The 13,064-nt window shown below is 31.1% G+C and overlaps 1 protein-coding gene across 1 annotated transcript in view; it reads right to left on the bottom strand.

The window, feature by feature from the left end:
• LOC107440586 (protein PALS1) overlaps window positions 1-13,064 on the bottom strand; it is a gene marked incomplete at its 5' end in the record, with an annotated part of 71,449 nt that overhangs the window by 28,866 nt on the left and 29,519 nt on the right. Inside the window, 3 exon segments of the mRNA XM_043038525.2 lie at window positions 456-530; window positions 2,241-2,326; window positions 11,033-11,108. Coding sequence (XP_042894459.2) covers window positions 456-530; window positions 2,241-2,326; window positions 11,033-11,108 — 237 coding nt within the window.

Raw genomic sequence — 13,064 nt, 5'->3', positions numbered from 1 at the left:
ATTAGTGCACACATCTTTAAATTAATAATGTTTGAATTTTCGACCGTGGTACGATTTTTAGATCCAACAAATGCAATTTTGAATCACGTTTACATAGGTACAAAAATGCTTAATTTTTATTCAGAAGTTTGTAAAAAAAAAATATTTCCTTTGAAAAAGTGGATTTTTTTTAAAAAAATTTCATTCTTAAAATTCAGCCAAAAAGCTGAAAAAAACCAATCCTTTAAGAAGGGAGGGAGAGGGTGCCTCATTTGTCTGAACCATGTCACACAATATTTTGTCAGTTCAAAAAATATTTTGTCCTACGATATTCAGAGATTTTGTCCAAATACCCAATATAAATACAGAACACTAAAATTATGTTGATGATACAAAAGAAACTTTGTTCTCATTACATTTTCCACAAGTGCACGAATAATAAAGATGGTGTGAGAATGATAAAAAATAAATCTTACCACAACATCCTGTAAAGACTTCATTTCTTGCTGAGTAGGAATAATAAGAAATGTCAAAGTACCATTCATAGTAGCCTGAAATGTATAAAATGCAATTAAAACCTCCAACCTTTATAATTTGCTCCAAGTTAAGACTGGAAAGAAAAAGATTCATATTATGCACACTATATTAATAAGAAACGCACTATTACTGCGCTCTTGTGTGAGCTATATTAGTTTTAATTACTGGACACAGCTTAACATGCTTAGTAAATCAAATAGTTCTATACAGCTGAAATATAATCCTTAAATATTCCATAGATAGTGCTTAAATTGGTCACCACTTTTAAAAGACAAAATTCCTTGTTATTTAAAGTCATTTTTTTCAATTTCCAGGTTTCCCCGTGGAGTGGCAACCCTGTCAAAGACACTAAATTCAGTTTACATTTCATCAACATCTATTCTGTTCATAAGTGAGGCTCGTACATCCCTAGGCGGAAGCTTAACGACATTGTCGCAGAAGTTCTTGCAGAAGGATTTTTCTTCTACGAAGTGAAATGTTTTTTTTTTTCCTGCAGAAATTTTCAAAAGATTTATTTTTCTTCTTCTCAGAATTATATTCAAAAGATGCGTTTATCGCGCAATGGAGTGGAAAAAAAATGCTTGTGATTTTTCTATTTCCACTTGAGAATAATGAAAAATAAAGAATAATGAAGTAAAAAATTTAGTTTTCTTTTCTGTAGAAATTTTCGATACGATATTATTTACTACAACACCTGAATCTTGAAATAAAAACACACATTTGGTAACCCTTTTTTGAAGGGCCCGATTTGCTCAATTTCGTCATCGATCCAAATTTTTTTTTTTTGGTAGTTACTGCTACGGATTTCACGATTTTTCTATTATTAAAATAAACGTTAAAGATAAAATAAATAAAGCAGTTCAGACATTCCTCTTTTATGATTAAACAACTAAAAACTGTTAAAATAAACATTAAAGATAGAATAAACAGAGCAGTACCAACAAGGCTATCACGGTTATTAGATAATATCAACAAAATAAAATTTTCAAGCTCAAGTAGCTGTCTATTGTGTTAGCCCTAGAGTGAAGAGAAGCTACCCTCCCTGAAATATGTTGTTCTTTTTTCTATAGCAGCACTCGTCCTCAGAATTTGTGACGGGGGAGTTTTTAACATAGACAAACTATATTTTGCATACATTCCTTTGTTTTTAAATGTCTGTTAAAAATGTTCCCACTTTTTTAACAGACCAAAAATTAAAGACTTTTCCAAAAACTTAAATTTCTAAAAAAAATAATAATAATAAAAAAAAAAAAACATTATTGCAATAAATATTTTTAATTTTTTTTTTTATATAATAAAGATACAATTATGTTTAACAAGATTTACAATTTTCAAACCAATATGTTTTTTGTATTAGGTATTAATCGATTCCTATGGCCAGAAAATTCATAAGGTTCCTCAATTAGCAAATACTGATGATTTATTTATTTTTTAATCATTTATAGATATTTACTAGTAGTTATCATCCTCTATCATTTTTAATATTATTACGATTTGATACTTTACTTTTATCGCAAATTTACAGTTTGAAACTGAAAGTGATATTCTTTTATTATAAAGTAATCCTGTAAAAAAATGTTCCCATCAAATATAGCGATGATAAAAAATTATGATCTTTTCCATTAGAATCCTGTTTGTCTTCTAGAAAACCCTTCATCCCAGAAGGTCTTAACTTCTATTTGTTCTGAATATTAAGAGTAAACATTGAAAAAAAGGGAACTTACTAAAATATCGCAAACATCATTCACTGATTTTCCCCTCATTTCGACACCATTCACTTCCAAAATCTCATCACCTTCATGCAACAGACCTGAAAAGACAAGGAATATTAAAATAGCTCAACAAAAAACAAGCACCTTTTAAGTACTTTTTAAGCACTCAAAAAATATATTTTTAAGCACTTTATACATTAACAAAATGCAAACTTTACATGATAAAAGCACTAGCTTCTGACAAAGAACTCTTTTATTGATTATATTAGCCACCATAAAAAGATAAGAATCTCAGAGAAGCCAGCTCAGTAGATGTGCATGCAGAGTTGCAAGTATTTCATCAAGCATATAATACGATTAACACTTTCATATGTAACGGACAGACGCTATGCTGAAATGGATTGTGGTAGAATGAATTGTGAAAACGATTAATGGAACAATGTCAAAAAAGTTGAATGGAACAATGTGAAAACTATGCTTTTGCATACAATGCAACGAAAATTTACATGATAAAGTAAAAAATCTCATATTAGAAGAGGGAAAATAAAGCACTTTTTAAAAACACCCCATGGAAAAAGCCCTTTTAAGTGCTTTCAAAAAACCAGGGATGTGATTGGCCAAAAGGCAAAAAAGCTGAATTTCCGCGCAAGTATATTTTACACACATGCAATCGCTTAATAATAAATTACAAACAATTTAAAATAACAATAATGTGTTGACATGGAATTGTGTACTAATTTATTATTATATAAATGATTACATCAATACTTAACATTTAGTAAAAAGTAATTATTTAGTAATTATAATTTTTACTATTTATTTTCTAAAATTTGGTGGCACACAAAAGTGCTGTGGCCCAGTGGATTACTGGCTTAACCAAACAGGATATTCTAACGTCGACAGTAACCTTCTTCGTGCTTCAAACTATTTGCATGCAAAATTTCATCACTTTAAGTTGAATGGTTTGGGAGTCTATAAAGAACACACAGACAGACATTCATTTTTATGTATATAGATTAGTGTCAAATAGTTTATGAGGATGCATAGTGTTTTTAAAAAGTACTTGAATGGGCTTATTTTTGATTTTCGTTTTTTAAAAGCCCTTACAGCTGCTTTTTTCATTGGGTGTTTTAAAAAAGCATTTTCCAAACTGAAATATTTTTTTATCACGTCTTTTTTCCCCACAAATTATGTAAAAAGCGTTTTCACACTATTCTATTCAATGTTTTCACAATTCATTCAACCATAATAACCAATTAATAGGAAGAAAAAAAATTATTATGCACACATTCTAATTATATTTAGGAGATTTATGGAGATAATATGGGATTATATGGGATAATATATTAGAGATAATATGGGGATATTATGAATTTCAACATCAGGATGCATAGCCAAATCAAAAATAAGCACTTTTAAAATGCTACACCATGTGAATGAAGATAAAAGCAAAGGAATTATTTAATGAAACACAACACAGATATGCAGGGGTAATTCAAAATGAATAGAGCAATTACAAACGGATATAACTTTTTAAAGAAAAAGAATTCACAGATAAGATTAACACAAAATGTAGATAGATCCTCAACATTTCCTTACGTAAGTGAATCCTGTAAGTGAAATTCATAATATGGGGAAATCTCCTAAATATAATTAGAATGTGTGCACTAATAATTTTTTTTCTTCCTATTAATTGGTTATTATGGTTGAATGAATTGTGAAAACATTGAATAGAATANCTTTTTAAAGAAAAAGAATTCACAGATAAGATTAACACAAAATGTAGATAGATCTTCAACATTTCCTTACGTAAGTGAATCCTGCGTGTGAGCAAGTTCATTAGTGAAAATGGTGAGTCCTGTGCATGTTGGAATTTAACAATTGCCATTCTGTTATCACAGTGCAAAGAAGATTTTATCAGTGTTGCAATCAATTTCAATCAAAACAATAAAAGTGTTACAATCAAAACAATTAAATTATTTTATTTTGTAACTGTCGTCAAACAGGCGCAGTGGCGTAGCGAGGGGGGAGCAAGGGGGGAAGGTATCATGCCCCGGGCGCTACTCACAAAAAGGCGCCAAATGGTCCGCAAAACAAAAAAATTGTTGGATATTTTTTTTTTATTATAATTTATTTCGGGAAAATATATTTTAAATTTAGTGCCAGTGAAATATAATAAATGTCAATTCGTAAATAAAAAGGAACACAAATAGTCTAAATCAAACCGTAATAATACATTCATAATAGAAATTACATGTCTTTTCTACTGGCAGGGCTGACTCGACCTGTGCCTGTCAGTAGAGATGCAACGGATATCTGGCAGGCAGTATCTATATGACCGATCCGGCTAGTAGGCCGGATATCCGGTTATGGCCGGATATTATGATTATCTGGCAGTAACATTTTGCTTGAAATAAAATATTGAATAGAAAGGTAAAAATGAAATATGTATATAATTCATCACAATGATGGCAGAAAATGTAATTTCAACATAAAAATCAATATTCTTTTCAAATATAATTTTTTTTTATACTTATAGTGTTTATAAAATAAAGAAATTATACTTAAAATATGTATTAGGTTTTAGTTTTTATCTTGGTCACGCCTACAACAGCTATGTTATACTAACCATTGATATAAATATTCTTAAAGTATGTTAGTATTTTGAAAGTTATGTAATATAACATAGTATGTAGTATATAAAAATGTGGTATACAATTACAACAGAATATATTTACTATACGGATATACATATTTATTATATTATAATAATAAAATAGCCAGCCTCTTTGATTTTTAAAATAAAATGAAATTGGCAATCTTATCAAATAAAAACATAAATATTAACTAATAAATAACCAATTTCATTAAATTTTTTTTACAGTTTCACTCGATTTAAAAAATTGAGAAAAGATCTTAATGGTTGGCAGTTATATTAAAGACAAATATTAGAATAAAGCAATAATCGATCTGAGGAATTGTTTTATAAATACTTATTTAAGTACTGCGGCCAGATACCGGATAACCGGCTCAAAGATTGGCCGCATATCCGGTATCCGGCCAAATTAAGATCCGTTGCATCACTACCTGTCAGCACTTCTTTATGGTATCTACGCGGTGTGGTTACAGATATTATCTCCAAATACTTGCAGTGCACAAGGAACAAACATTCTTTCTTTCAGAACACTATTTGTTTTTATTTCTATAAACGCAATGTAGCTTACGCTTGTTATTTAAAAACGATAACAATTACACTCTAATGTACTCATATGTACAGTCACGGAAAAAAGTATTCGGAAAATAACAATTAAAGGATTGTCTATTTTTTAATATAGATACTTCTCAGACACACAACAAATACAGCGTTTTGCTGTTTCTAGGAAAGGACGCAAATGCCGTATTTGTTGTGTACCTGAGATTTATCTGTTTAAAAAAATAAATGATTCTTTATTTGTTACTTTCCGGATACTTTTTTCGTGATTGTACATATACGAAACACTTGCGACAGGTTGTGGAAGTCAGCTACAAATGAGGTAAATACCCGAAATATTAACGTTTAAGTTATTTTGTACCTGTATTTTACAGTTTTGCGTCCTTGTCATTGCGCTTTACTTAGAATAAAAATGAAATGTTATGGATGGTGTTTTATACACTAGGGAACGCTGCAAGCTCGGTACTGCCTAAATTTCCGGGTTACTGTTTCCGTTGTATTTTAAAGCCATTTGGCATCATTGTGTTTTGAGATTCTTGCAAACAATGTATTTGATTACTTCTTACTTGCGTTTACAATGCTAAATGTGTTAACACTAACGTAAGATGGTGCACAGCTTGCAACACGAACAAACAGTAATAAACAAATGGAAAGAGGCCAAATCAAGACTGCCAAAAAAGCGAGTTATTCAAAATCTAGCAACCATGTCACCTTTTTTAATAATAAATAACAAAATAACTAAAACAAATTTTCACTCCAAACTCCCCAGAATTACATAATAACATTAATATCTTATGAAATACGGCAGATTTGAGCTCAGAAATTATCTAATTTATTTCTTTTATTGAAAACAAAATTATCCGTTTGAAAACATCGCCTATCAGAATAACATGTAGTAAGCAGCTGCAAGCTTTTTAACCGGAACTAGAGTAGGTGCCGAGCTCGAGATTGTTTACATTTCTACTGAAAACACCATCCATTAAATGTTATGTGTCATAAGTTTAATGTTAGCATAAATTATAGTGTATATTTCACTGTGTTTCTACCTTTCAAGTTCAAGGCATTCTTGGTAAGTAATAAAACAAGTAAGATAACTTACTACATTTACTCGACGATTCTATTATTCAGTGAATAGGGTATGAAAAATGACGCCCGGTGGCTGAGCAGTAGCGCTTCGCTCTGTCGTGCCACAGGTCCCTGGTTCGATCCTCGTGGTGGGCAAGGTTGACTCAGCCTTTCATTCCTTCAGTGGGTCGATAAATGAGTGCCAAGCATGCTTAGGAACTAAACACTGGGGGTTTCGCGTTCGACTGACCACCTAACCGGAACATCTGCTCATGCACCCCAGAGCCCAAAGGTCAATAAAACTGAGATGGGCACAGTAGGCCTTGGTCCTCGATGGGCTGTCGCGCCACCGAGTTTAGTTTTAGGGTATGAAAAAACTTGTTAACACTGTTCAATTAAACAAAGAGTTCTTAATTTACTGTAAATACGGCTTATCTGGGGGACAACCTAAAACCAGCAACTTTTATCTCTTGTCCAAACTATCACATTAATAAGCATTGAACTTTGACATCTCTTAAAAGTCAATTTTAGCAACCTACCTTAGTTTAATTTTAAATTTAACTAAAAAAGACAGTTAAAAGATAGAATTGATGTATCATTAGAAGTGAACATTCAGTCCGAAAAAGAACGGTGGGGAAATATATTGCAAAGAATATTAGCTTGCAAACTCTTCCTCTACGTGGCGATGTTGAAAAACTAGCACTTTAAGATGGTACAAATGTAGGAAACCTATTATCTTTACTTAGACTTGCAGCTCAGTTTCATCCGCTACTAGCAAATATCTTAAACATGCCATAGAAACTCTAAAAACTGTTTCATATTTGTCATCGCAGATTCAAAATGAATTCATCCATCTTCCGGCATCTACAGTTTGAAATCAACTAATAAACGATATCAAAAGAAATAAATATTATGGACGTTTGTTTGATTCAACTCTTGATATCTCTAATCGAGAACAAATGTCGCAAGTCGTTAGGTATGTAGATGTTGATTTTATCAATAAAGAAGTTTCCATCAAAGAATCTTTTTGTGGTTTTATTGAAATACATGCTAAAGATGCAGCCTCAATCTAAAATACAATTTTGGAAAAATTAAATTCCGGTGAAATTTCATTAACAAACTGCAGATCACAATGTTACGATAATGCTGCCATGATGGCAAGTCACACATTTGGCGTTCAATAAAGAATAACGGAAAAAATCATAAAGCAATATTTGTAAATTGTGATAACCATTCATTGAATTTAGTAGGAGTTACTGCAGCTAAACAAGATTCAATCGTTATGACAGGTTTTGGAATAATTGAAAACATATATCTCTTTTTCTCACATTCAATGTTACGATGGGAATTATTAAAAAATGCTTTAACAAAAACTATCAAACATGAATCTGAAACACGATGGAGCGCCAGAATACAAGCGGTTAACGTTATCGTCGATAGGCTAACGATTATAGTAGAACTATTAGAAAAATTAGCAGAGGACACTACCATTACAAGTGACACCAGAAGTGAAGCCACAATTCTGTTGCAAAATATACTAAATTTTAGTTTCATAACTTTAGTTCACTTCTGGTATGAAATCTTAAGGAGGAATGATCGTGTGTAGCTCAGATTACAAGATCCTAGAATGAATTTTAGAGAAGCATTCCATGATCTTGAATCATTAGTGACTGAACTAGCCGAAATTCGAGACAAGCTCTGTGAAGAGACAATAGGAAAAGCGTAGTCTCTTTGTGAAAAATGGGATATTGATGCAACAATACGTGTAAGAAGACGCCGCAAAATGCCTGAAGAACTGGCTAGAGATGCAGGTCGTTCGCAGAAAGTGAAATGTCTCGTGTTAGGAAAAGCGTTCTTGATCGTCCCCAACAAGAAATATGTACACGATAAAGTGATCTTAATTTCAAATTTGGATTTCTACTAGACTTTGAAAATTTATTANCGCAAAATGCCTGAAGAACTGGCTCGAAGTGAAATGTCTCGCGTTAGGAAAAGCGTTCTTGATCGTCCCCAACAAGAAAGATGTACACGATTTACACGATTAAGTGACCTTAATTTCAAATTTGTTTATCTACTAGACGTTGAAAATTTATTAAACAAGGATAATGTTGATAACGACCTTGAAATTTTTTTTAAAAAAAATTTGGGGGAATTTTATTATACAGATTTCAATGGAATAGAACTCTTTATCGAAGTATGTGACTGCAAAATGTCACTCCGCAGTCGAAAAGAAATTGAACCTAAAACTCCATTAGAATTTCTTACTTTTATAATCCCGTATGGAGAAGATGTTTTTCCAAACCTGAGAGTGGCATTTCAAGTACTCCTGACTATCTCAGTATCAGTTGCTAGCTGCGAACGATCATTCAGCAAATTAAAATTAATTTTGACATATCTACGATCAATGATGGGACAAGATCGCCTAAATAACCTAGCATTTTTAAGTGTGGAAAGAGAAAAATTTGAAATGATCAACTTTGATGATATTATTGATAAATTTGCTTCATCAAAAGCGGAAAATTTATACATAGTAATTAGTTTTATTAATGTATTATAATCATATTATTAAATATATGTATCTCCTTAGAGATAATAAATATTTACTTTTTTATTGTTTTAAAACTGCGTGTTTTTAAAATATTTCTTTATAAATATGTAAAATAAATAATAGGTATCTTTTGAACTAATTCTAGATGATCATATACATTTCAAAATCTAGTCTTGTTTTCTCAACTACATTTTTTGTCTCAAATTTAATGCCTAGCTTGAGCCTATGACTTTATTTATTTTACTTTATTTTTTTATTAATTTGCGAGTATATTTTACTTATAATATTATATGGTTTTCAAATGGGGGGCGCTTAAAAGGTATTGTGCCCCGGGCGCGACGCCACTGAACAGCCGACCCAGTTTTGGGGTTTACGACTACTGATCTTCAACTCCGTAGCCATGTCATTTTGAACCCAATTCAGAAGACAAGGGAAATCCTGGTACAAGTTTTGGGCAAAATTTGCCTTCGCGGAAGACTTTTTGATGGAACTAACCGCATTTGTAATACATGGAAAGGAAAACCATGATAACCTCCCACAGTTATCTTGACGGCAAGGTGACTCTAGCCCATCTACCACTGAGGATAGTTCATGTGCAAGCCGGATGCAGAATTCATAACCAACAGCCATTGCTGGGATTCAAACCCAGTTCACTTCATTGGAAGGCAGATTCCCTGAGCCATCGCTGCTCAATCAAAAACAATTGAAGAAGAACACATTTGCCCCCGGTGACAACACAAATACTTCAGAATGAAAAGGACTAGATGTTGTCCGTGTGGAAGTTGCATAGAAAAACTGTGAAGCATGCAGGGTGGCCACCCACCTGGGAAACCTTGAATTATCAGGGGATTTTTTAATATTGGAAAAAAATCAGGGATTTTTAATGAAAAGCTGGAATTTTTTCTTTGATTTCTCTTAATTTTACTAATTAAAATTATTTACTAATTTTCTTAATTAAAATTATTTTACCATCTGTTATACACATTTTTAGATGAAAATTTACTGCCAAACAATTTAAATATTATGAACTTAGCTTGCATAAAAATTTAGTCCATTATAACCCAATTAAACTAAAATGCCACATGAAACTCTCCTAAGGTTTCGTAAAGAATAGAGAACCATTCCAGGTCACCTCATACCTGGTTAGCGCTTTATCTCCTGATTCAGAGATGATAAAATAACATTTAAAAAATAATATTTTAAATAAAATACTTTATACAGGGTGCATAGCCAAATTTTTCAACAAAAAATAAGCACCTTTTAAGCACTTTTCAAGCACTCAAATAATATCTTAAAGCACTTCAAAAAATTTCAGAATTATCCTGCATTGATTATGTTACAAACGAATCCTACTCGCGAAATTTAGTTAGTTTTACTGTCTAGAGATGGCAGTATGTGTTCAATGAATTTATTCTCATAACGAAGAGGAATTTGTTTTTTTACCGTGTTCTTTTTATGCATATTTTGGCACGTTTTTTAGGGTGTTTGTAAAGTAAAATGACTCAAAAGCGAAAGTTAGATAATTATGATGATGATACAGAAAGCTTATCAAGTTTTGAGTCTGAAGAAGACGTTGTTCACAATATTTAGGTAATTACTGTATTTAAATGCTTCATAAAGTTTTACATTTGCTGTATTTATTTAGTCCTTTCCATTTAATATTTCTTATATTTATAATTAACTATTATTTACATAATTGATAATAATCATTTATAATTTACTATTTAATAATTATCATTTATTAATTATTTTAAAGTACGTAAAAACTGTTATTGATGTACTACAAATACTTTAAGAAATTTTTAAAACGTGTGAGGCGACCTATCTACGGCATCGACAGAGAAGGGTGGTGAAGAACGGCTGCCACTTTACTCGTAATAATACGCGAATTAAGTAATCGAAAACTGCTCATTTCCCTAACCATCAAAGGAGTTGTTCTTAAAGGCGAATTACCCTGTACATATATAAGGGAATACATACCACTCTTTTCTGCTGCTCCTCCCTTCACAATCCGTCCTATCACAACAGCTTCTCCCTCATTCCTTACAGTCGCACCCTTTAAATGAAAATAAGATTCAGTCTCTACTTTCTAAAATATACTCTCTACTTCCTAAAGAAAATATAGCCCGACATTTACTCCACGTTAAATCCCAATGATAAGTTCGTTACATAGAAAATTCGCTAAATAGAAAATCACCTTTTGAAATACTTAAACAACACAAAACAGGTTATAAATTCATAAACACTAGACATAATTAAAATAACAATTGATACACATGTATATCCGTGTAATCTAGTATCTACTATTTATTTTATAAATTTTAACCATAAAAGAATTCTGCATAAGAATAGAGCAAAACATTATCCAGTGTTACACTATCATGCCGCATACATTTTCAGCTAAAAGAAGCTAAATCTATGCATAAAATTATAGCTGCATTTATTATGAAAGTAATATTAAACACACACTTATACAGAAAGTAATATAAAACATACACATGCGTTCTTAAATTTAATGGCTACTGGTAAAATCCGTTAATTTTGTTTGAGTTTTTCGTTCGAAATGCCAAAAAAAAGGGGGGGGGAGGGATTTAATAACTTTCTCTAAAAGTGAAGAGGCTTCAAAAATCAATTCAAGGGCATAAAATGCGTTAACAAGTTTAAAATGTTCTGAAATTTTACGGAAGTAGGGAAAGTGGCTCTCAATGAAAAGTTCGTTAAATAGAAAATTCACTTCGCTACTTGGAAGTTATTTTACGAAGAAATTTCCTAAATGTTCTTGGTTTCTCCAAAGAATTTGCAAAATAGAGAAATTCGTAAAAGGGAAGTTCGTTAAATAGAAGTTTCACTGTATAACTCGGGGCATAAATTAAAAACATTTAGTCTCCACTTTCCAAAATAATACAGAATTGCCACACAAATCAGGAAGAAAAAAAATTCCCCGTGTTTTTCCTGTACATATTATACACAATATATTAAGAGGAAACAACAATTACAGAGGTCTTGTGTGAGCTTTAGTGGGAAAACTATATTTATTAGTTTTAATTGCTCGAAAAACTTAGAAGGGAAAAAAGGAACAGCTGAACATACCCAATGCTATAATAAATGAAATACTAATACAATATAGCTTTAGAAATAATACAATATAGCTAAAGAATTATCATCTTTAAATATTCCATAGATTGTGTTTTGAGAGGTCTGCATTTTTTAAAAGACAAAAATAAGAAATAAAATTCCCAGTTTGTCAGGAAAAAATTTGAAATTGATTGCATTTTCTCTATTATTTTAAGTGATTTTGTATTTTCCCTATTCTCCTTGTAGAGTGGCAATCCTGTAATAGAAAATAGTAAAAAATATATAGATTATTATGAATGTTATAATAGACAAATATTACACTAAAAAGACAAAAACAAAAAATAATAACAGTTTAAATAATGTGTGGATGAATTTAGTTTTTAAGCATGTAGTCAAAGCTTAATTTATTAAATATGCTTCCCTCACTTTAAACAAAGGTTTTAATTTTAAATAATGACACAAAAATGAGCCCTGTGCTTATTTCTTCAGATTAGGTTGAACTTTCTACAGTAAACGTCAGCTTGCGGATGAAACAAGGTGCATAGCCAGATTTTTCAACAAAAAATAAGCACCTTTTAAGTACTTTTCAAGCACTCAAAAAATATTTTTAATCACTTTCCAAAAAAAAATCATAATTAGGATCTGTGCAGTAATAAAAAAAAATTTCTCGATCGTTTAAAGTTCTTAATTTATAAATATAAAATCCATAGAATTCAAAAACATTTTCAAAAACTTAATATAATCATGATTAAAGAACTAATTTCAGATAAATATAGCAGAGAAAATTGTGAAAATCTTACATTTTTTGTAATTTTGACAACAATCGGCACAGCAAAGATAAATATCTTTTACAAATATCAGGGTTCCCACTCTTTTATCAAAGCAAAAATTAAGCACTTTTAAAGACTTTTATCAAAAGGTGCATAGCCAGATTTTT

This window comes from Parasteatoda tepidariorum, chromosome 8, assembly GCF_043381705.1.
Source record: "Parasteatoda tepidariorum isolate YZ-2023 chromosome 8, CAS_Ptep_4.0, whole genome shotgun sequence".
Classification (NCBI taxonomy): Eukaryota; Metazoa; Arthropoda; class Arachnida; order Araneae; family Theridiidae; genus Parasteatoda; species Parasteatoda tepidariorum.
Note: the sequence above shows the minus strand (reverse complement) of the source record. Positions and strands in the feature narration are given on the sequence as shown.